The sequence below is a fragment of the Girardinichthys multiradiatus genome, chromosome 13 (assembly GCF_021462225.1).
Source record: "Girardinichthys multiradiatus isolate DD_20200921_A chromosome 13, DD_fGirMul_XY1, whole genome shotgun sequence".
Taxonomy (NCBI): Eukaryota; Metazoa; Chordata; class Actinopteri; order Cyprinodontiformes; family Goodeidae; genus Girardinichthys; species Girardinichthys multiradiatus.
Genome location: NC_061806.1, coordinates 5,824,929 through 5,849,286, shown reverse-complemented (window position 1 = coordinate 5,849,286; position 24,358 = coordinate 5,824,929). Strand labels below are relative to the sequence as shown.

The 24,358-nt window shown below is 42.7% G+C and overlaps 1 protein-coding gene across 4 annotated transcripts in view; it reads right to left on the bottom strand.

Annotated features, from left to right (window-relative positions):
- sema4ab (sema domain, immunoglobulin domain (Ig), transmembrane domain (TM) and short cytoplasmic domain, (semaphorin) 4Ab) overlaps positions 1 to 24,358 on the bottom strand; it is a 59,604-nt gene that overhangs the window by 14,568 nt on the left and 20,678 nt on the right. For 2 of the 4 annotated variants that reach the window (XM_047384531.1, XM_047384532.1), the window contains exons 1-7: positions 23,496 to 23,807; positions 12,317 to 12,538; positions 11,380 to 11,540; positions 6,069 to 6,128; positions 5,523 to 5,621; positions 2,168 to 2,261; positions 1,494 to 1,616 (exon numbers count right to left, since the gene is read on the bottom strand). In XM_047384531.1, coding sequence (XP_047240487.1) covers positions 1,494 to 1,616; positions 2,168 to 2,261; positions 5,523 to 5,621; positions 6,069 to 6,128; positions 11,380 to 11,540; positions 12,317 to 12,413 — 634 coding nt within the window. In that variant the 5' untranslated portion in view covers positions 12,414 to 12,538; positions 23,496 to 23,807. Of the gene's footprint in view, positions 1 to 1,493; positions 1,617 to 2,167; positions 2,262 to 5,522; positions 5,622 to 6,068; positions 6,129 to 11,379; positions 11,541 to 12,316; positions 12,539 to 23,495; positions 23,808 to 24,358 lie in introns of those variants that run through there. The other 2 variants (XM_047384529.1, XM_047384530.1) reach the window with 2 other exon arrangements.

Here is a 24,358-nt window from a genome sequence, read left to right as displayed (position 1 = left end):
CTTCAGTCAGAGGCTTCTTCAGATCTGCTGTAAGACGGAGCGCTACAGGAGATCCTTCCTGCCCACAGCCATCAGCATCTACAACGGCTCTTTGAGGAAACCTTCATAATATGAGCTATAACAACATTTAATTTCCCTTTGGGATTAATAAAGTATTTTCGAATTTGAATATTGATCTAAATTTAAAACATACTCTTCAAAGCATTCTTGTTTACCACAAAATCATACTGGATATAACAATAGTCCTGCTAATTAGTACACAATAATGATTCCAATAAATCATATTTAGAATGCTAATGGAGCGTTTATTATGACGGACAGTGGAAAAATAGTTTGGACAGCACAAGTGAATCCCAAACATACCATCAGATTGTGATGTTTGCAGACATCATCAATATGACTCCATTAGCTTGCTCACTTCTGGCTACTAAAGCACACAGAAGTTTGATGACCAAAGGGGAAAAAAAAGCGAAATTGTGGAATTTGGTCAAATAAATGACAAATGGAAAAACAATACATACCTAAAAAGAAAAGTAATTATCTCCCATGATTTCTAAATATTAGCATCAGCACTGGCCACAGAAAAGCCCACATGGGCTGACATCTACCCCAGACCTGCTGCCCAAAACCATCACATATGCACCGAAACATCAAGGGACATCAGTCAGAGAGGATACATGACGGCAAAAGGTAACAAAAAGCTAAAAAGCTGAACATGCTTCTAAATTGTCAGCCCCCTCGGTGATGTTGGTTAGTGTCTATTGCTTCGGCACCTGTATAAAAGTGGGGAGAAAAACATGCTTCTGTTCTCCCATTTTTTGACGCAGGGAAATCTGATCAGTCCCTGCAGACAAATTTACCAAGTCTCTCGTTGTATTTTTCTAACTAGTAAGCATTATTAAATATTAGAAATAATTACTTAACCTTTATTTAACCAGGTGAGATGACTGAGAACTCATTTACCACGCCACCCTGGGCATCTTGAGGGGATCTTTGCACAGTATACACCAATGCACAGCAAAGGTAAAATTAATGGAATATCAATCAGCTTTTTAAATGTTATAACAGTTCATTAGATCTCTTACTGCCAATCAGTTCAAGTATAGTAGACATTTTTACGGCTTTGCAGGTGTATGCGGCAAGGCGGTTCTATTGCAGATTGGTAACAGATCAGAGACATGCAGGAACTGTTGCTCCTGACCTCTCGTACAACAGCATCTTCTGGACTTTTTTTCCAACTAAATCTAGCTGTGAACTCTTTAAATGGGCTTTAGAATTAACAAATAACAAGACAAAGAAAGCTAAAGAAAAGAAAAAAGAATACTGAGGTCAGAACTCAGGATTTCCTGAGGGTCCATATTTTTCCAAATTTCCTTTCCAATCTTGCATCATAATTGGGCCCCCATGACTTAACATACTGTAAATTAACCAGTAGGACGGTTTTACAACTGCATTACTGTGAAATATTTAAGAATGAGAGTCAGTGCACTCACCCTCAAGCCACCCTAATGTGTCATCCAACTTGAGGTCAACACGGCTGCCCTCACTGAGGTGTCGGGAGATGACTGGTCGGTTCCCCCTGTAGTCTGCCACAGTGCCAGTGTAAAGCTCTCCATCTAAGGAATAGAAACAACAACCCAGCACAAGATCAGTTATTCCATGTTTTCATAAAGGATGGACTAGTTTTAAGTCAGTCACTGGGACTTTCTGGTAAGATAAAGACCAATTTTGCTGCAGCAGTGTTTTATTAATTTTAGAATATGTCATTTTGAAGGCAGTCAACTTTCCAAATTATCTACTAATCTGTTTACTATACTAAGATTTCCCAGAGATAAGATGCTAATTTTGTTTCATTTTACAGGCAGATTCTGTAGCCCTCTATCACCTCCAACTGTTATCGCAGAACTGTGAATTTCAACACCATTGAGAAATAGATTGTTCCACCATCCATCCATCATTAAACTTAATGTTGAAAGACTATAAAGATTATAAAGACTGTAAAGTAAAAAAGTACATGATATGCTTTAGAACATGATTAGAGTCTTCTCTAAGGGGGAGGTTTTCACAAATATCTACAGTCAAATGAGTGTACACATGCAAAGACTAAGATGTGCAACAAGTGCTCTTTAATTAGTAACCAGTCATAGTTGTGGCAGCATTGCCTTACCCACAATAATAGCAGTGTTGCGCTGGTAGGGATCGTAAGGGCAGCGACCTCTTCCTTCCACGGTGTTCAGGCTCATTGTGAGTGATTCTGAGTTCTGGTTGGAAAAGTAAAAAATCATCAACTAAAGGATGATCAGAATCTAAATTACATCAGGAGGTTTATGTTGATGACCCTGTGGCATAGAGCTCCAAAACTTTGAATATCACAAAAAAGTTCAATATTTTTGTCACTCACTTCAGAAAGTGAAAGTCATATTATATGGGTCCATTACTCATAGAGTGAAATATTTCAAGCAAGCCTTTAGTTCATGTATAAAAACCCTGAATTAAGTGTCTCAGAAAATTAGAATATTACACAAGATCAATAAAAGTTCTATTTCAGAACAGAATGTCAGGTTTCTAAATGTGCTAATTTCTATGCTCTCAATTCTATGCTCTCTGGGTTGGGCCTCCTTTTGCATGAATTACTGCATTAATGCAGCGTGGCATGGAGGCGATCAGCCAGTGGTTCTGCTGAGGTGTAATGGAAGCCAAGGTTGCTTTGATAGCTGCCTTCAGGTCATCTTCATTGTTGGTTCTGGTGTCTCTCATGTTTCTCTTGACAATACACCATAGATTCTCAATGGGATTCAGGTCAGGCCAGTTTGCTGGCCAATCAGCACACTAACATCATGAACTAGCTTTTGGTTCTGTTGGCAGTGTGGGCTGTTACCATGTCCTGCTGAAACATGAAGTCCTCATCTCCATAAAGCTCGTCAGCAGAAGGAGGCATGAAGTGCTCTAAAGTTTCCTGATAGATGGCTGCATTGTCTGTTGCGTTCAGAAAACCCAGTGGACCAACACCAGCAGATAACAAGAAGGCCCACATCATCATAGACTGTGGAAATGTCACACTAAACTTCAAGAAATGTGGATCATGTGCCTCTCCACTCTTCCTCCAGACTTTGGGACCTTAATTTTCAAATGAAATTCCAACTTTACGTTCATCTGAAAAGACGACTTTGGACCACTAAGCAACTGTCCAGTTCTTTTTCTCCTTAGCCCAGGTAAGATGCTTGTAGCCCATGTATAGGATTGTTCTGTGTGTAGTAGCTGTTAATGCAATAACTCAATGCTGCGTTTATCCCTGTTGCAGGTGAAGCCTGTTCCTAACACACTTTTTCCTTCCACTTAACCTTCTATGAATAGGCTTGGATACAGCACTCTGTGAACAACCAGTTTCTTTAGGAGTGACCTTTAGTGCCTTCCCCTCAAATCAAAGACTGTCTCCTGGACATCTGCCCAGTCAGCAGTCTTCCCCATGACTGTGTAGCCAACTGACCCAGACTGAGAGACCCCTTAGAGGTTCAGGAAACCTGGCAGGTGTTTTTGGTTAATTAGCTGATTAGAGTTTGACACCATGAGTTTCCAATTTGTTACTTTTTCACAACATCCAAATTTTCTAAAAAATCAATCATCATCAAAATTACAACAGATAAAGGCTTGAAACATGTCAGTGTATGTGTAGTAAATCTAAAGAATATGAGTTTCACTTTCTGAAACGAGTAAAAAAGATATTGAACTTTTTCCAAGACATTCTAATTATTGGAGCTGTATGTTCCCTGTATGCCTAAAACCTTGTCAGATTTCTCCAACAGAATCCACCAAGTTGCTTTACATTACAACAGCAGAGGAAAGCTTTGTTTTCAGATGAGCAGTAATTACTTCTACAAAGTAAGGAGGTGAGCTGGAACACACGCCCAATCTGAAGAAGAACTCTGAGAAACTTTGAGAAGAATAACCCTGTAGAACTTTAAGACTGACAAGCTCACATTCACCTCTACTGCCTTCAACACTTATCGTGATCCAGCTTTAAACATTGTCATAACCCCTAAATCAGAATACGGTGTTGATAACAGCCAACCATTCTACAATTAAACTCAGATCTTATAGCTTAGCCTCAGTCTGAACAAAACCAACTAACTGATTAATTTGAAGAAGATGGAGAAGGACTCAGTGTTTAAACGTTTCCCTTCAGGTCGGCGCAACAAAGCGTTGTTTGGAAAAACCAGCTGCCACAGAGGCAGTCTCTGCCCCCAGGCTGTCTCTCTGATGAACACTTAACTGTCAGAGCACCAAAAAACTTTTATCTTTATTTCCTTTCTGATGTCTTTATTTTTTAAATGTCTTCATTAAGAGCAAATTGGAACCAAAGTCAGTTTTCTTGTTTGTGTGCACAAACCTGTTGAATTAAGCTGATTCTGATTGTGACTGAAATCTGTGAAGTTTTAGAGAAGCTGGAGGTAATATGATTTGGACATTGTAGTTAAGGAATAAATGCAAAACAAATGCAGCTAAACTGCCAGTTTGAATTCCTGTCAGACTTTTACAACCCAAAAAAATGACATAAAAGATTCTGTGTTTTGTTTTAGAAATGTTATGAGTGAGATATTTCCTAAGAAACATTATTTTATGCTCAAGTGTCTGATGCGTATGCAAAAAAACACAAGCAAGCTACATTTAAAAAATAAAGTAGAAAAAATACTGCAGAGCAACTAGAGTACATTAATAGTCATGGTAAATGCCTCTAGGTTACATTTTTATTGAATAGGTAAGATCAAAGAACACTTATCAGAACAAAAAACCACAAAAAAAACGTTGATAATATGAGATAACAGAAAGGTTAGATTAAAGACCTAAAAACATGAACAGGGTAAAAGGATCCCTTTACAGTACCAGTGTTATAAATCACTGCAAGCAGTCTTCTATAGTGATGCTGTTACTTTAAAATGTAAGAGCAAAGTGTCTTTCACCGGTTTTCATTCAGCCATGTTTGACATTATGTGACCAGGTCACAGAAACCAGCTTTTAAATGATCATTCTGTGTTTGTCTGAGTGGGAGTTAAAGTTTTCAGCATTTAGGTGTAAGGCTTTAAGAGTAGATCCTTACACACACATGCTGTAACTAGCATGTCAACAGATCCTATCCCCATAGGCTGCAAACAAAACATCCCTAAATGATCAGTTTTTCTAAACAGTGAATGCATTACAGCATTACATATGTCACTTCTGATAGGAGTTCAACACTTTTAAATGAGGGATTAACTACTGAATGTATGTTAAAAATAGAATTTCATCAATTCATCCTTCACAAAAATGTTTTTTTGCCCTTTAAAGTATTTAATATCTTCATCACAGTTTCTTTGAGTTATGAAGTCACAGCTCTTTTGTTCTCTTGCCCTCCAGTTGCACATGCATACATTGTTTTGTTCTGATTTGTTTTTACATTTATACCTTTTCTATTAATTAAACTTCTCAGATTATTTTTTGAATCTCCTAATCCATTAAAATAAAGTGATGTCACAGCGGTTACTTACGATATATGTGCAGCGTGGACTAAAGGCAAACGTTCCGCATGCATACATGTGGGTGCTGTTCAAGAACTGCAGAACTCGGATGAAATTTGGACAATCCGCCTTAAAAATCCAAACAGAAAAGTTAGAGTTGAGATGATTCAGTAAAATTAAATTGTCCTAAGCCAATTACTGTTTATGAGCAACACACACATATAACAAAACCATCAGTCAGAACATTATGAGAGCTTTGTTTGTTGTAGAGCATGGCTCCTCTCAGAGATAACCGGGTCTAATTACAGCAGACTAAGAACATCCCACAGGAGCTGCAGTTGTAGGGATGCTTTGACTCAGCTGCCTGTCACAATTCTTTAAAACCACGTAAACCTCAGATGTTTCTTGCTTCCACACACATTACATTTAAAGACAGAATTATATCAAATATCTCACTGTGATTAGGTAAATGTGTTTTAACTACTGATACCTGATCACTGAATGTTCTGGCTGTTGAGTGTGAAGTTACTTAGTCCATAAAGTAGTATTAGTGCATAGCTGCAAATCAGCACTTGCCATTTTCTTGCCCTTCATGGAACACTCTTCTAGGTCTTTTTCTGAAGGGCTCCAGTCCAGCTGGAATAAAATGACAACAGCGTTAGTATGGTCTGAGTGTCATATCCTTCTCAGTCACCAGGGGGTGCAATGTCAGGCAACCTTAATTTTATCACTTCTGGTTTAGGAAGAAAATGACTGCAGCCATTTTCTTCTTTGTATATGAAGGCAGAAGGAAATGGAATGAATTAACCTTTACCTTCCAAGTAAGATTTAATAATGTAAAAGTAACAAATGTTTCAGTAAACAAAACACATTTGAGCTAAAAAACCAACAAAATACAGATAGTGAAGCATCTCAGACATTCTGTCAAACTGTCCTAAAGCTGGAAACCTTCTCCAAGCCTATACGTTGCTATCACAGTGTGACCTAGGAAAGCATCAAGGTAGAACAGGGGGCTGAAGTTAACCTCCTGGTTTTACACCTTGAGCCACCAAACTGAAGGGCTGGAAAGGTCACGATGGTCCATTTGTACTTGGAACATCTGAGAGGGACCTTGTTGCAGACAGCAGAATGGGATAAGGTTGGACATGGGGCAGGGCCTCTCACTAGTGTAAATGATTTTCATGCCAGATTGTGAAAATTGAACCTTTAATTTAAAATGACATGTTATTAATTGAAAATTAGACTTATTTTTTACAGCAGTTTAATTCTTAAATGTTATCTTTAACCATGCTCTAGCATCTTGTTGGTTTTTTATCTGCGTTTCCCTTTTCATGAAGCGCAGGGCTACTTGTAGTACATTTCTGAGGGCATCATGAAGTTTACAGTATGCCTTGTTACAGCAATGAAACTGGTGATGATGACAGAGTCATAGTGCTGCACAGAGACTACCAGAGGGTTTGGGTTCGGTGAGTGTAGAGGCAAGCCCATGTATATGAATAATCTTATAAGCACTTAACATTATTCATTCTATTCATATTGTTTTATGTAAGGTAAGGTAAGGTAAGTTTATTTATATAGCGCTTTTCTGTAACGAGACACTCAAAGCGCTGTACATACAATTACAATACAATCACAAAGAAAATAAACACAGATACAGACACAGAAAAACTACAATCCTTCTGAGAAATCTAAAAATCTCTGGCCAACATTACAATGATACAGATAACATTAATAATCCTTTAGGTTTTACTGGTAAGAGCTGGTTCTAAACCAATCTTTCTAAAGAAGTAATTATATAATTAAGTCCTCTATATTTTCTTTTCACTGATAAATCTAAAAATCTATGAAAAGGAGCTAAAAATCTATGAAAAGGAGAAGAAATTAAGAAATGAAATCCACATTTAGGTAAAAAATACGGAGCATGGGAAAGCAACACACACATAAGCAAAGATTTTGTAGGGGCATGGTGGACTCGTGAGGGTGCCAATATTTTAGTACGATCATGTGTATAAAGAATTAGGCTGTCAACACTGACGAAGGTGCCATTGTCCTTGAAGAAGAGATGGAAGTTTTATCAAACACCCATACTGTTCAGTTCGCAGATGAGGGGGGTTGCTGGGGCAGAGAGTCGTGTTTACAGAACATCCAGGAGAAATGTTTTGATAAGAAGCCTGTGAAGGCCATATCGGGGCGCCTGAATTAGACAAACAATAGATGTTTTGGTTCAGGCTGGCTGTGATTTTCCACCTGCCTTCAAAGTCTTACTGGTATTTCTCAATTTCAAATCCAAATAGCCAAATTTCAGGTACTTCCGTAGATCTTGAGCTTACAACTTTCTCCAAGATTAAATCATATCACCTTTGAGTCCGGGAAACGCAGCCAGCCTGCGATTCTGGATCGCGTCCAGCTTGCGATTCTGCTCTCTTAACATATCAGTCTGAGTGCTAAGAGCTCTAAAGATACCTTCAAACATCCCAGGCAGCTTTGGAGTGCTTTGAACAGCTGCCGATGTTTTACAAATCTTTCGATAAGCCAGGTAACCGCCAACTCCAAAAAGCAGAAAACTTGTTATCAGAAATCCAATTATGTACAAATCTTCCACGTCCTCGACTGACATTGTTGTCAGCCACACAATCTTCCACTGCCAGGAATCCATTGCGTATCCAGAGAAGAACGTCCAGTCTGGGTGAGGGTTCCCCTTTACCCTGTCTTCCCATCGAGAAAATTTGATCGATTGCGTTGAGAGACCCGCTGACCAAATCCATAATGAACATTAGAAGGATATGCGAACAGAGGCTCTAAGAAAAACATAGACAAAAAGCTGAAGCAGGGCAAAAAATGGGAGAGGATCAAGGAGAGAGTGGAAAAGCATCTGACCCCACAGAGAGCAGAAAGAGAATGTGATGTAGTAATTTTTGTAAGTTTTGCATGTTACAGTGCATACAACTTTTGTTGCATGGAATAAAACTGTCCTTCAGCTTTTAAAATGGTTGTAGTTTCTGTAGCTGCGTAGAAGATGAATGTATTCATCTCAGCTTCTTTGATTTGACTCCAACCAGACCACACCCCCTGACGGTATAACCCCTCCCCCATCATAGCCCACACTGTTCGGAGTTCTCGGACCGGGTATTTCAGTGGAATATCCAAGTTCTTACTGAGAAAAATTAATTGGAAGGCAATTTGAAGTTTTGGACCACAGCCATTTGTGAATATGTTCCTTTAATAATTGAATGTGTAAATTGGAGAGAATCTGTGGTATTACTGCTAACTGTAATTAGCCTGGTCACTGAATACCACAATGGGGGGGGGGTTTTCATATGACGTTGCGGTCACGTGACCGCAACTCAGGATCGCCATCTTGGGTGGCAGCCGCACCCTGTTTTCGTTGTTTAAGCGTGATCTGTGAAGTAGAACTCCAGACTATTGATTTAACAATGGGGAAAACTTGCTTAATTGTGGGTTGTGCTGCGCGTGGTGGTCAAGACCAACGTTCATTCTATCGTTTGCCAGCCGTGATAGTAAATCAGCGTGAGAAAACAAAAACACTGAGTACAGAACGTCGACTACTGTGGCTGAATCAGATATCCAGGGTGGATTTGGATGGGTCTGCAGTGCACATTTTGTGACAGGTAAATAAATAATGTTAATCTACATTTATTGTAATAATATTCTGGAAAGTAGTCTGCCAAGACTGTGAGCTGATCAGCTGATTCTGAGCTGTGTGGCAGCACTCCACACTCAGCGCTGTGACCTACTTCAGTAAGCTGCGCTCTCACGCCTTGACCAGCTAGATGTAAGTTGCAATTTACCTTTACTGTTATACTGTAAATACATTATCTAGTATTATAACTATTATGTAATTACCATATAAAACGCAAGATTGAACTTACCATGAATTTTTGCCTATGAAAAAATAGTTGCATACTTGTCTAAATATTATGTGCGGCCAATCGTCTGGATTTGCGCTAAACAAACCAACATATGTATCCACCTTGTTGATGACCACAAGTTTCTTGAGGAACATGGCCTAATCGGGAGGCTGTAATGACTCGATACTTATCTATGGGCGAAAAAGTATGCAATGTTGTGAAAAGCGTGAAGAGATACGGAGATACCTAAGATGGAAGTGAGGCTGCGACTTCATCTACCTACTCAGATACAGGGGTTGGACAATGAAACTGAAACACCTGGTTTTAAACCACAATTTATTAGTATGGTGTAGGGCCTCCTTTTGTGGCCAATACAGCGTCAGTTCGTCTTGGGAATGACATATACAAGTCTTGCACAGTGGTCAGAGGGATTTTAAGCCATTCTTCTTGCAGGATAGTGGCCAGGTCACTACGTGATACTGGTGGAGGAAAACGATTCCTGAATCGCTCCTCCAAAACACCCCAAAGTGGCTCAATAATATTTAGATCTGGTGACTGTGCAGGCCATGGGAGATGTTCAACTTCACTTTCATGTTCATCAAACCAATCTTTCACCAGTCTTGCTGTGTGTATTGGTGCATTGTCATCCTGATACACGGCACCGCCTTCAGGATACAATGTTTGAACCATTGGATGCACATGGTCCTCAAGAATGGTTCAGTAGTCCTTGGCAGTGACGCGCCCATCTAGCACAAGTATTGGGCCAAGGGAATGCCATGATATGGCAGCCCAAACCATCACTGATCCACCTCCATGCTTCACTCTGGGCATGCAACAGTCTGGATGGTACGCTTCTTTGAGGCTTCTCCACACCGTAGCTCTACCGGATGTGGGGAAAACAGTAAAGGTGGACTCATCAGAGAACAATACATGTTTCACATTGTCCACAGCCCAAGATTTGCGCTCCTTGCACCATTGAAACCGACGTTTGGCATTGGCATGAGTGACCAAAGGTTTGGCTATAGCAGCCCGGCCGTGTATACTGACCCTGTGGAGCTCCTGACGGACAGTTCTGGTGGAAACAGCAGAGTTGAGGTGCACATTTAATTCTGCCGTGATTTGGGTAGCCGTGGTTTTATGTTTTTTGGATCCCATCCGGGTTAGCACCCGAACATCACTTTCAGACAGCTTCCTCTTGCGTCCACAGTTAATCCTGTCCTGTTGGATGTGGTTCGTCCTTCTTGGTGGTATGCTGACATTATCCTGGATTCCGTGGCTCTTGATACATCACAAAGACTTGCTGTCTTGGTCACAGATGTGCCAGCAAGACGTGCACCAACAATTTGTCTTCTTTTGAACTCTGGTATGTCACCCATAATGTGTGCATTTCAATATTTTGAGCAAAACTGTGCTCTTACCCCGCTAATTGAACCTTCACATTCTGCTCTTACTGGTGCAATGTGCAATCAATGAAGACTGGCTACCAGGCTGGTCCAATTTAGCCATGAAACCTCCCACACTAAAATGACAGGTGTTTCAGTTTCATTGTCCAACCCCTGTATAGTTCGACGAAGTTTAATGTGTGCTTTCATTTTACAGAAATCCTTGTAACCACATGGTTAAAAATGAAAAAATAAAATAAATAAAAAAGATTTAAGTAATTAATAAAGATGTTTCATTGTTATCATTTGGTAATTCTGTTATTTCAGGTTATATTTTATTGAAACGGTTTTACTGTTCAGACATTCTCTTTTGGGCAGCTATGCAGCTGTGAACATTTGAGTGTTTTTGTTATGGGATGTAAATGGAAACCATCTCAGCTTTCAAAACTGACATTCCTCTGATACCCTTCAGAGAATGGGGCTCCTCACTTCTCCGCTCAGTTGGAGTTTCATACTAAACTTCCCAACAACAGATGTCAACATTTTTCCAATCTAGCATTCATTTCTTTAAATTAACAGTAGTGATGGCAATAAGAACACAGCAGTGGGTAGACAGTCAAGAGATCAATCCCTCACCTTGCTCTTCAGAAGGACAGTGTCTTTGTGGCTAACATCCAGTGCTAACACAGCATCGCGGGCTCCTACATATAGCCTTTCTCCATCTTCACTGAGAAGCAGGGTTGTGGTGTTACCTACATCATGGCTGCTGAAGCACGAGAGACGTCTCCCTGGGCTACCTGTTATTTAACACCATGTGACACACATACATTAGTCTTAACCAGAAACAGCATCTAAAGGTCTAAATGTGTAAGCAGAGGGCAGTCTATTACTGGCACAAAGATTTGTTTAATGTTCACAGACCAAAAATGTATTTGACATTCAAACTTATGTCAGAAAAATAGAAAATTTTTTAAAATCCTTGTCTTGGTTTAAGGTTTATTTTAAGTCCTCGGGGTCAGCAGCTTAAAATAAAAGCCTTGTTTAAGTTGGGACTTTAATCCTAGACTGAACTGTCCTGTTTTGGCATTTGGTATAGGGAAGCTGGTTGCCTATATGAGCCAGGTAATTTTTGCTCTACCAAAAGGAAACCTTGAGACAGAATCATAATGGCGTGATTGACTTTCTTAAATCAAGACTGCATCCAGCATCAAAGTAGGCAGGCCACATTTATGTAATAGTAACCTGTGTTTCCATAACCTTCAACCAATTGGATTATATGTGTCAGCGAGTGGATGTGTGTGTGTTCTTGTATATGCTGCAGAGAGAGGACAATCAGACGTTTTTTGTTGTGGCCGTTGTATACTAGAATTATCTTCTAACCTGTTAGTACCCAACACTGCTTCACTTTGTCTCACCCACACATACCTATGTTTAGGGATTCACCTAATTTAAGATGTGTACAGCACATCACTCTTGAAATCTGAAGTGTAAAGAGAGTTTGTTGTCTATAGCATCTTCTATTGTCAGTACATCAATCATGCAGAGCACATTGACAGCTAAAGCATTCACTCACCCATTGGGAAGGAGACTCTGGGAGTCAGTCTTGTCAGACTTGGGTTCAGCAAAGCCAGCAAGGTCACGGTGAGATGCAGTAGGCAGTGACTGTCCATTGGCTCTGACCTCGATTACATGGACCGTCAAAGGGCATACACTGGGTTAGATGAGCATCGCATCCCCAAATTCTTAGCATGGGTGGAGATTGGAGCTGAATTGGGATCTTAAAGCATCTCTGGATCTATGAGAAAAATCACAAACATAATCACATAATTTACTGTCATGTTCCCAAATACCATGCTATGCCACTGTTTCTTTGTTGTGTTCAAGTCATGATCAAAATGTACTAACCAAACACATTTATAAACTGAAATGCAAAAAAATCTTCAAAAAAAATAAAGACAAACTTCAATAAAACAGAAACTGTGCTTTTAAGAATTCTTAATAATAATGATAAGTTGTTGACTGTTAATTCTGCAATTTGGTGCTGCTGGATTTAATTGCAGCCTTTATTACAGTGGTTAACAAGTTTGTTTCACATCTGAACTTGCATGTCGGGACTAAAGGTACAACCTTGAAATGGTTCCAATTTTACTTGGACGACAGAAGCTTCACTGCAGAGACAGGAAATAACTCCATTAGGACCCTCTTAATTGTGGGGTACCTCAACACTGTTTTAGTTCCCATTTACTTTACCTAATAAACACTTCCCTTATGACCCTCTCTTCAATAAGGGTGATAAAGGATGCCATTCCACCTCGTGATATTAAAAAAGAATATTATTTCTTTTCAAAGCAGAGTCTCTTTTGCATGGCGCTGAACTGGCCTCTGGTCTGCAGCTTTCTATTAGTGCTAAACTAAATTCCTATTTGACTTTAAGAAATCTGGACAGCATTTGCTCATCTATTTTTAAATCTATAATATTTAGGTTCATCAAATGCGAACTACACAATCCTAGAATGAACAAACATTCTTAACTGGCTGTTATGGTTGAGGTGCAAACACACACTCCATTTTCCAACCTGTGCGACCCCTTCTCTTTTCGAATGGTTATAATCAGTGACAGAGAGAGGTATCCCCAATCCTTGTGGTTTTTAGTGTAACAATGGCCACCAGTGGGCTCTAGATGGACACACTATCAGTTTATTATTTTACTTAGTACCCCTTCACATAGCCCATTCTAAAATGGCCAAACTCAGTAGTTTATTCTAACCTCCCCAACCACTCCGCACCATTCCCAACCCTTTGTGAAGTGCCTTGAGATGACATGTGTTGTGAATTGGCGTTATATAAATAAAACTGAATTGAACAAACACTGATTTATGAGATCTTTAATCTATTTGAGAAAACATAAAAAGAGAATGTTAAATTCTTTTTTTGCCCAGAGGATTACCTTACATTAAGACAAGGAAACCACAAAATGCAGATTAGTTAAACCTAAAATGAATTACCTTGGTTACAGATAAATTAAAACAGTTTAATTTATATTTATGGTCACTAATCTGTCTTTTTGATGAACAATCGTGGACAGAAATAATGTTTATGGTTAATCAAACAAAAAGAAAAAGTAAATCTGCTAAACGGTTCCAACAGTATGGTGGGCCAACCAGCCTCTTCTGTAGGGAATCTTACTGTGGTTTTTACTTTGCTTTAAAAAAGAATTGCTTCCAGAACCATCTCTCAGGTAAAAATCTCAGTAAGGTTAAGGCCGACATTCTATGCAACCAGTTTGAGATAATAATTCATACCTTCATTACATGTCGTTTAAACTACTGTAACTATTTGTACTTGTACTCGTCTTCCGCTTCATCCAGGACCCTGTCGCGGGGGCAGCAGACTCCGTAGAGACACCTCCTCCAGCTCCCAGGCCAGCCGAGAGACATAGTCCCTCCAGCGTGTCCTGGGCCGTCCCTTGGGCCTCCTCCCGGTGGGACATGCCTGGAACACCTCCCGAGGAAGGTGTCCAGGAGGCATCCGGTATAGATGCCTGAGCCACCTCAACTGGTTCCTCTCGATGTGGAGGAGCAGCGGCTGTATTCCAAGATCCTCCCAGATGGGTGAGCTCCTTACCCTATCTCTAAGGGAGTGCCCGGCCACCCTATGGAGGAAGCTCATTTCAGCCGCCTGTATCTGGGATCTCGTTCTTTTGGTTATGACCCAAAGTTCATGGCCAAAGGTGAGGGTAGGAACGTAGACCGACCGGTAAATCAAGAACTTTGCTTTTCAGCTCAGCTTAGCTCTATCTTCACCACAATGGACCGGCACAGCGTTACTGCGGCAGCCGCACCGATGCGTCCATTCTTCCCTCACTCGAGAACAAGACCCCGAAATACTTAAACTCCTCCACTTGAGGCAGGAACTCCCTTCCAACCTGAAGAGGACAAGCCACCCTTTTCCGGTCAACAACCAAAACCTCGGACTTGGAGGAGCTGATCTTCATCCCAGCCGCTTCACCATCAGCTGCGAACCGCCCCAGTGCATGCTGTAGGTCTTGGCTAGAGGGGGCCAGCAGGACCATGTCATCTGCAAAAAGAGATTAAATCCACTGGTCCCCAAACCAGACCCCAACCAGCCCTTGGCTGCGCCTAGAAATCCTGTCCATAAAAGTTATAAACAGGACTGGTGACAAAGGGTAGCCTGTCAGAGTCCAACTTGCACTGGGAACAGGTCCAACTAAGTGCCGGCAATGCGGACCAAACTCCACTCTGCTTCTACAGAGACCGGATGGCCCCTAATAAAAGGGTCCCCAACTCCGTACTCCTGGAGCACACTGCTCCTCCTGAAGCCGAGGTTCGACTATCGGCCAGACTCTCCTCTAAAACACCCTGGCATAGACCTTACCAGGGAGGCTGAGGAGTGTGATCTCCATATAGTTGGAACACACTGCCAGCTTGACGTGGTGCAGGGGTTTGAGTGCCCGAATGATGCTATGTTCTCTGGGGCTTAAATGCCCCTGGTAGGGTCTCCCATGGCAAACAGGCTCTAGGTGACAGGTCAAAGAGCGGTTCAAGACCCCTTCATGAGGACTACAAAATCAAGGCAAGTGATGTCGCCCCGTACGGCGGAGCCGGGGTCCCACCCTGGGGTCGGGAGTCGTCAGAGAGCGCCTGGTGTAGTCATATTTATGAATTGTGTCTTTTTAAACCTCCATTTAGAAATAGGATTTGTAAATACATTTTCAAATTGCAGTATTTAATAATGAATTAAAAAAATACAATTTACAATTCCTCTTCAATAATTCAATTTAAAACGTGCAATTACAAAACGCTTTTCAAAATTGATTTATAATTGTTTCATTTAAATATTAAATTTGAAATGGTTGTATTTCTTTTTCAGTGACTCTCCTGGTCCTCTATATCCAAAGACATAAAACTAGTGACAGAAAAATACAGCAAGGGACAGAAAAACAGCTGAAAATTATACTAAGCAAAACTAGTTCACATAAAGAAACTAAAAGAAGTATTTATAACTGGTAAATAAAAACGGGAGAAAAATGTCAGGAATATTAACTTCAGAAATACCTGTAAAAGTAGAAATATTTTCTTTTCCAGATCTGATCTGTCACATGATCCGACTAAGTGCATAGAAATATTTTTAATTTTAAAGCTTAATTCTATTAACAGAATTATCATTAGTGATGAAGCCATTAGAAAAGACATTAGAAAAACAAACAAATTCATAAAAAGCTGCTGGTCTAGATGGCTGCAATGCTTTGCTTCTGAAGAACTTTGCAGATGAGTTACCACCGGCATGGCAACCAATATTCTAATCTTTTGTTGATTTGCACTTCATCCCTCTACTATGGAAAACATCACATTTTAGGCCAACACCCAAAATCCTGTGTCCAAAACAACTTAAGGACCTTTGTCCTATAGCCCCGACTTCTGTGTTAGTCAAGGCTGGTCCTAGTCTCGTCTTGCAACTCAGGACAAACTTGTTCCCTATTTATTTGCTTACAAGCAGATATAAGGAACAGAGGATGCTGTTGCTACCCTGGTTCATACCATTACCAAACACTTAGACAAACATCATACATTTGCATTAACACAGTTTTTTTCACTGATTTTTCATCTGCTTTTAACTAAATACAAGTGGACATCTTAACAACAATAATCCATAAATTATTAAACCCATTTTTGATTCCTTGGTATGTGTCTTTTCAGACAAAGTCCAGATGGTTAAAAAATAAATAAAACTATCATCTGCTGTCACAACCAATGTCAGAGATTTCCATGGATGTGTGAGTTCAGCTGTTTTACACTGATAATTGCTGTATAAATACACCAAATCAATATATATTGAAATACTCTGATGACACAGTTTTACTTTACTTGAAACCTCAGACAACCGGGCCTCCACCAATCAAGGTGTAATTCAGGTTTTTCAATTGACTGATGAAAATGCTCTTAAAATGTATACAATGAAAACCGCATTGCTTTTGGATCAATATCTGACTGTCATAAAGCTCCAGTTACCATCCACAATAAAAAAAAAATCAATCAGGTACTGTTCTATAAATACTTTAAGCGTCAGGACTGACCATGTGTTGTCCTGGAGTGAATTCAATTAAATTCAGTTTATTTATATAGCACCAATTCACAACACATGTTGTCTCAAGGCACTCCACAAAAGTCAGGTACATACAGGGGTTGGACAATGAAACTGAAACACCTGGTTTTAGACCACAATAATTTATTACTATGGTGTAGGGCCTCCTTTTGCCGCCAATACAGCGTCAATTCGTCTTGGGAATGACATATACAAGTCCTGCACAGTGGTCAGAGGGATTTTAAGCCATTCTTCTTGCGGGATAGTGGCCAGGTCACAACGTGATACTGGTGAAGGAAAACGATTCCTGAATCGCTCCTCCAAAACACCCCAAAGTGGCTCAATAATATTTAGATCTGGTGACTGTGCAGGCCATGGGAGATGTTCAACTTCACTTTCATGTTCATCAAACCAATCTTTCACCAGTCTTGCTGTGTGTATTGGTGCATTGTCATCCTGATACACGGCACCACCTTCAGGATACATTGTTTCAAACATTGGATGCACTTGGTCCTCAAGAATGGTTCAGTAGTCCTTGGCAGTGACGCGCCCATCTAGCACAAGTATTGGGCCAAGGGAATGCCATGATATGGCAGCCCAAACCATCACTGATCCACCCCCATGCTTCACTCTGGGCATGTAACAGTCTGGGTGGTACGCTTCTTTGAGGCTTCTCCACATCGTAGCTCTACCGGATGTGGGGAAAACAGTAAAGGTGGACTCATCAGAGAACAATACATGTTTCACATTGTCCACAGCCCAAGATTTGCGCTCCTTGCACCATTGAAACCGACGTTTGGCATTGGCATGAGTGACCAAAGGTTTGGCTATAGCAGCCCGGCTGTGTATATTGACCCTGTGGAGATCCCGACGGACAGTTCTGGTGGAAACAGGAGAGTTGAGGTGCACATTTAATTCTGCCGTGATTTGGGCAGCCGTGGTTTTATGTTTTTTGGATACAATCCCGGTTAGCATCCCTTTCAGACAGCTTCCTCTTGCGTCCACAGTTAATCCTGTTGGATGTGGTTCGTCCTTCTTGGTGGTATGCTGACATTACCCTGGATACCGTGGCTCTTGATACATCACAAAGACTTGCTGTCTTGGTCACAGATGCGCCAGCAAGACGTGCACCAACAATTTGTCTTCTTTTGAACTCTGGTATGTCACCTATAATGTTGTGTGCATTTCAATATTTTGAGCAAAACTGTGCTCTTACCCTGCTAATTGAACCTTCACACACTGCTCTTACTGGTGCAATGTGCAATCAATGAAGACTGGCTACCAGGCTGGTCCAATTTAGCCATGAAACCTCCCACACTAAAATGACAGGTGTTTCAGTTTCATTGTCCAACCCCTGTACATTCCAATTAATCCTAATCATTGAACAGTGCAGTCAGATTCAGTTATTTATTCAAATTGGATGAAAAGTTTTTCTATCTAAGGAAACCCAGCAGATTGCACTTTCAACATTCCCTCCTCTCGGATGAGCATGTGGAGACAGTGGAGAGCCACTGGCATTGACTTTGCAGCAATCCCTCATACTGAGCATGCATGTAGCGACAGTGGAGAGGAAAAACACCCTTTTAACAGGAAGAAACCTTCAGCAGAACCAGGCTCAGTGTGAGCGGCCATCTGCCACGACCGATTGGGGGTTTGAGAGAACAGAGCAGAGACACAAAGAGAACAAAGAAGCACTGATCCAGGAGTATCTTCAATGGGAAGGAAAAGTAAATGTTAATGGATGTAGCTCCTTTAGTCGTTTCATCTAGAAAGAAAGAACAGATAAACGTTGAGCCAGTTTTCAAAGATAGTCTGAAAGAGAGCACATATAATTAGTTACACTAAAAGCTCAGTCAATTGCTATATAAGAAGAAGCCCATGGTAACTCTGGAGGAGAAGCAGAAATGCAAGTGGCTCAGGTGGAAGAACCTAGGCAGTGCTGTGCCCCTCCCTGGGCTACCACCTTACCGTGGTGGAGGGGATTGAGTTTCCCAATAATCCTAGGAGCTATGTCGTCAGGGGCTTTATGCCTTGGGTGACCCCTGGTAGAGTCACCCAAGGCACACAGGTCCTAGGTGAGGGATCAGACAAAGCGCAGCCCACAGACCTCTTATGATGATTGGAAACAGTGTTCCCTCGCCCGGACGCAGGTCACCAGGACCCCACTCTGGAGCCAGGCATGGAGGTGGGGCACGCTGGCGAGTGCCTGGTGGCCAGGGCTTTTACCCATGGAGCCCGGCCAGGCACAACCCGAAGAGGAAAGGTGGGTCCCCCTTCCGATGGGCTCACCACCCGTGGGAGGGGCTTAAAGGGTCTGGTGCAATGTGGTATGGGTGGCGGCAGAAGGCGGAGACCTTGGCTGTCTGATCCTCAGCTGGCTCTTGGGACATGGAATGTCTCCTCTCTGGTGGGGAAGGAGCCTGAGCTGATGTGCGAGGTAGAGAGGTTCCAGCTAGAAGTAGTCAGGCTCACCTCGACGCATGGCTCTGGAACCAGTCTCCTTGAGAGGGGTTGGACACTCTTCCACTCCGGAGTTGCCCTTGGTGATTGGTGCCGAGATGGAGTGGGCATACTTGTTGCCCCCCATCTTGTCGCCTGTATGTTGGGGATCACCCCGGTGGACGAGAGGGTAGCCACCCTCCGCCTACAGCTGGGGGGACGTCTGACCGTTGTTTGTGCTTATGCACCAAATGGCAGTTCAGACTAAACAACCTTTTTGGAATACTTGGAGGGGGTGTTGGAGAGCACCCCTCCGTGGGACTCCCTTATTCTGCTGGGGGACTTCAACGCTCATGTTGGCAATGATAGTGAGACCTGGAGGGGTGTGGTTGGGAGGAATGGCCCTCCCGTTCTGAACCCGAGTGGTGTTTTGTTATTGGACTTCTGTGCTCATCATTGATTGTCCATAACTAACACCATGCCCAAGTATAAGGGTGTCCATATGTGCTCTTGGCACCAGGACACCCTAGGCTGCAGTTTGATGATCGACTTTGTTGTCATGTCATCTGGTTTGCGGCCGCATGTCTTGGACACTTGGGTGAAGAGAGGAGCGACGCGGCTTACTGGAGCTGTGGTCGCAAGATTGTTGGTGCCCGTCGAGGTGGCAATCCACGAACCCGCTGGTAGACACCGGTGGTGAGTGATGCTGTCAGGCTGAAGAAGGAGTCCTATCGAGTCTTTTTGGCCTGTGGGACTCTGGAAGCAGCTGATGAGCATGCATGGGCATGGGCAAGCGGCTCGGGTGGTTGCTGAGGCAAAAACTCGGGCGTGGGAGGAGTTTAGAGAGGCCATGGAAAACGACTTCTGTACAGCTTCGAGGTGATTGTGGTCCACCATCCGGCGTCTTGGGGAGGGGGGGGTACACCACCAACACTGTTTACAGTGGGGAGGGTGTGCTGCTGACCTCAACTTGGGACGCTGTGTGTTGGTGGGCGAGTACCTCAAAGACCTCCTCAATCCCACCGGTTTGTCTTCCATTGAGGAAGCAAAGCCTGGGGACCGTGGGGCAGGCTCTCCAATCTCTGGTGCTGAGGTCACCGACGTGATTAAAAAGCTCCTCCGTGGTAAAGGCCCCTGGGGTGGATGAGATTCACCCGGAGTACCTTAAGACTCTGGATGTTGTAGGGTTGTGTTGGTTAACGCGACTCTGCAGCATCGTGTGGATATTGGGGGCAGTTCCACTGGATTGGCAGATCGGGGTGGTGGTCCCCCTATTCAAAAAAGGGGGACCGTAGAGTGTGTTCCAACTATAGGGGAGTCACACTCTTAAGCCTCCCTAGTAAGGTCTATTCGGGGGTTCTGGAGAAGGTGTCCGTCGGATAGTCGAACCTTGGATTCAGGAAGAGCAGTGTGGTTTACGTCCTGGCCGTGGAACACTGGACCAGCTCTACACCCTCAGCAGGGTCCTGGAGGGTTCACAGGAGTTTGCCCAACCAGTCTACATGCGCTTTGTGGAGTTGGAGAAGGCGTTCGACCATGTCCCTTGGGGAATCTTGTGGGGGGTACTCCGGGACTATGGGGTACCAGGCCCTTTGATACGGGCTGTTAGCTCCCTATACGACCAGCGTCACAGCTTGGTCCGTATTCCCGGCAGTAAGTCGGACTCGTTTCCGGTGAGGGTTGGACTCCGCCAACGTTGCCCTTTGTCACAGACTCTGTTCACAACTTTTATGGGCAGTATTTCTAGGTGCAGTCAAGGTGTTGAGGGGATCCGTTTTGGTGGCCTAAGGATTGCACGCCTGCTTTTTGCGGATGATGTGGTCCTATTGCCTTCATCAGCTTGTGATCTACAGCTCTCACTGGAGCAGTTTGCAGCCGAGTGTGAAGCAGCCAGGATGAGAATCAGTGCCTCCAAGCCCGATGCCATGATCTTGAGCCGGAAAAGGGTAGAGTGCCTTCTACATGTCGGGGAGGGGGGTCCTGCCTCAAGTGGAGGAGTTCAAGTATCTTGGGGTCTTGTTCACGAATAAGGAAAAAATGGAGTGGGAGATTGATAGATGGATTGGTGCTGCGTCAGCAGTATAGCAGCATTGTACCGGTCTGTCGTGGTGAAGAGAGAGCTGAGTCAAAAAGCGAAGCTCTCAATTTACGTTCCTACCCTCATCTATGTTCATGAGCTTTGGGTCATGACCAAAAGAACGAGATCGTGGATACAAACAGCCAAAATGAGTTTCTTCCGCAGGGTGTCTAGGCTCTCCCTTAGAGATAGGGTGAGAAGCTCGGTCATCCAGAAGGGACTCACGAGTAGCGCCGATGCTTCTCCACGTCGAGAGGAGCCAGTTGAGGTGGCTCTGGCTTCTGGTTAGGATGTCTCCTGGACGCCTTGCTGGTGAGGTGTTCCGGGCATGTCCCACCGGGAGGAGGCCCAGTGGAAGACCTAGGACAACCCGGAGGGACTATGTTTCTTGGCTGGCCTGGGAACGCCTTGGGATTCCCTCGGACAAGCTGGCCCAAGTCGCTGGGGAGAGGGAAGTCTGGGTCTCTCTAAGTAGGCTGTTGCCCCCGAGACCTGACCCCAGATAAGCAGAAGATAATGGATGGACTATTAGTTGTGCACCCATCAAACCTGGCCTTTATGGAAGACAAACAACGTAGCTCCTAGGAACATTGGGAGAATCAAACCCCTCCACCATGGTAAGGTGGCAGCCCAGGGAGGGGCACAACACTCCCTGGGCTAGAGGAGACAGCTAACCAGTGGAAGAAGGTGCAAAACTGGGTCAGATGAGAACAACATTAGTTTTTTGGCCTACATGTAATATGGCATCAAAATCACAATTAACTAGGGACGGGCGATATGGAATTAAACGTTTATCATGATATTTTGTGACAATAACTGCATTTAATTGATATTTTAACAATGATAGCTTCTCTCATGGAATTAACAGTGTAAACAGCACAATTCCAACAATATTTTTAATTTTAGGGGTTTGCAAAGATTATAATGTAGGGTTTATTGTTATGATAAATCGAAATTCTTATGACAAAAAAGAAAATCATAACAATAAACTATAAAATAATTGCCTATCCCTATTCTGAATACGTGTGCGATGTTGAAACATGGTGGTGGCAGAACCATGATGTGGAGATAATTTTCTTCAACAGGGACAGAGAGGATTATGGGAAGATGAAAGGAGCTCAATGCAGGCCACAATACCTGCTAGAGGCTGCAACAACAATCCCTCCCAACAGCACGACCACTCTAAACATACAGCTAGGGCTACGATGAAATAGTTCTCAGTAGTTCTCAATCTCCAATGCGCATCACTTACAAGAAATACCAGGTCTTTCCAAATACTGCTGGTACTGGTACAACAGGACTTAGACCTTTTATTTTTATTGAACTATGTCATGATGGGCTGCACGGTGGCGCAGTTGGTAGCACTGTTGCCTTGCAGCAAGAAGGTCCTGGGTTCGATTCCCGGCCGGGGGTCTTTCTGCATGGAGTTTGCATGTTCTCCCCGTGCATGCGTGGGTTCTCACCGGGTACTCCGGCTTCCTCCCACAGTCCAAAGACATGCCTGTTAGGTTAATTGGTAACTCTAAATTGCCCTTAGGTGTATGAATGAGTGTGTGCATGGTTGTTTGTGTGTTGCCCTGCAATTGACTGGCAACCTGTCCAGGGTGTACCCTGCCTCTCGCCCATAGACTGCTGGAGATAGGCACCAGCTCCCCCGTGACCCACTATGGAATAAGCAGTAGACAATGACTGACTGACTGTCATGATAATAATGAAGGTGTCTCCTGTTGAACCCAGTTTGGGACAGACGTCACGCAAATGACCTGACTGATCAGAGTTCGCTGGAGTGCCCCCTAGCGGATATTTAGATAACACTTGTGTGGCAAAACTGCTTGCTGCAGGGCTGTAAATGCTGATACATTGCGCAAAAAGAGCAAATGTAGATTGTAGGGCGCATGCTTAATCCTGCCAAAGAGACTAGAAACATCTCTAACCAATGTAAGCTGTTTTGCGTTTAGAAGTAGAGCACAGATTTGAACACGGAGCGGTGACTGTTTATTTAAAGGTGTTAGGCTGCTGAAACACGTGAGTTCAGATCATCACCCTGTTGCTTCACAGTCTGAAGGCCGTAGGCGCAAACTGCTGACTTCAACTTTACACTAATTACCTGAGAGACACTTCACTGCTCATTTACCTCCGTGTAGTTTCCAGGTTTGCTGCAAAACAACGTCCTCACATCAAAGTAATTTCAGCAAGTCTTCAGTATATTTGAGTAGCTGACGCACAGAGAGGCGGTTAGTTCAGTTCAGCCTGGTCTTACTGTGGCTCTTCTCCATCGCAGCCTTTCTTCTGTTCTCATGTGACCGCTGTTGTCTGGCTGATCCTCGGAAGTAAAACAGCAGCCATCCACAAAGAAAACGCGGAGCGGTTCTGTCTGAAACTGCCGACCGTGAGCACAAAGCATCTGCAGTTGCTGGTAGCTACGACAGCAGCTGGAAAACCGGAAGTTGTTGAGGACCATGTAGCTAATGGCTGTTTAAAAAAATAAAATAGTTTAACTTGGATGTTCAACTGCGTTTTTTTTAACAAAACAAACATCGCAATTATGATTAAAAAACGTTTATTTAGCATCTGAACATCATGTTTTTGCATATCCAACTTATGAAACTACAGCTGTTAAATAAATAATAACAAAAAGTTGACGTTATAATTCCCAGGAATGACTACATCAACCAACTTGCCACTGAAAGAATAAGAACTATGTTTGAAATATTGCCATCTCTCCTGATTATTCTTTCTTACCCAGCTGTATATCAGGGTCAGAATATTTTCCAACGTAATGCAGATTTTTGTTTGTTCCCAAAAATGCGAAGTTAGAAATCAGAACTCCAAAATTATGGGGTTAAAGACCACAGAGCACGCACACAAACCCAGGAGGCTTCACAATAAAGGCACAGGACAGAAAAAATGGTGCATAGTCCTATTCCCGTAGATTACGGCAACAGTGTCTTTACTGGTCACTGTAATCCAAGAGAATCAGGGAAACCTCTGCTGTCA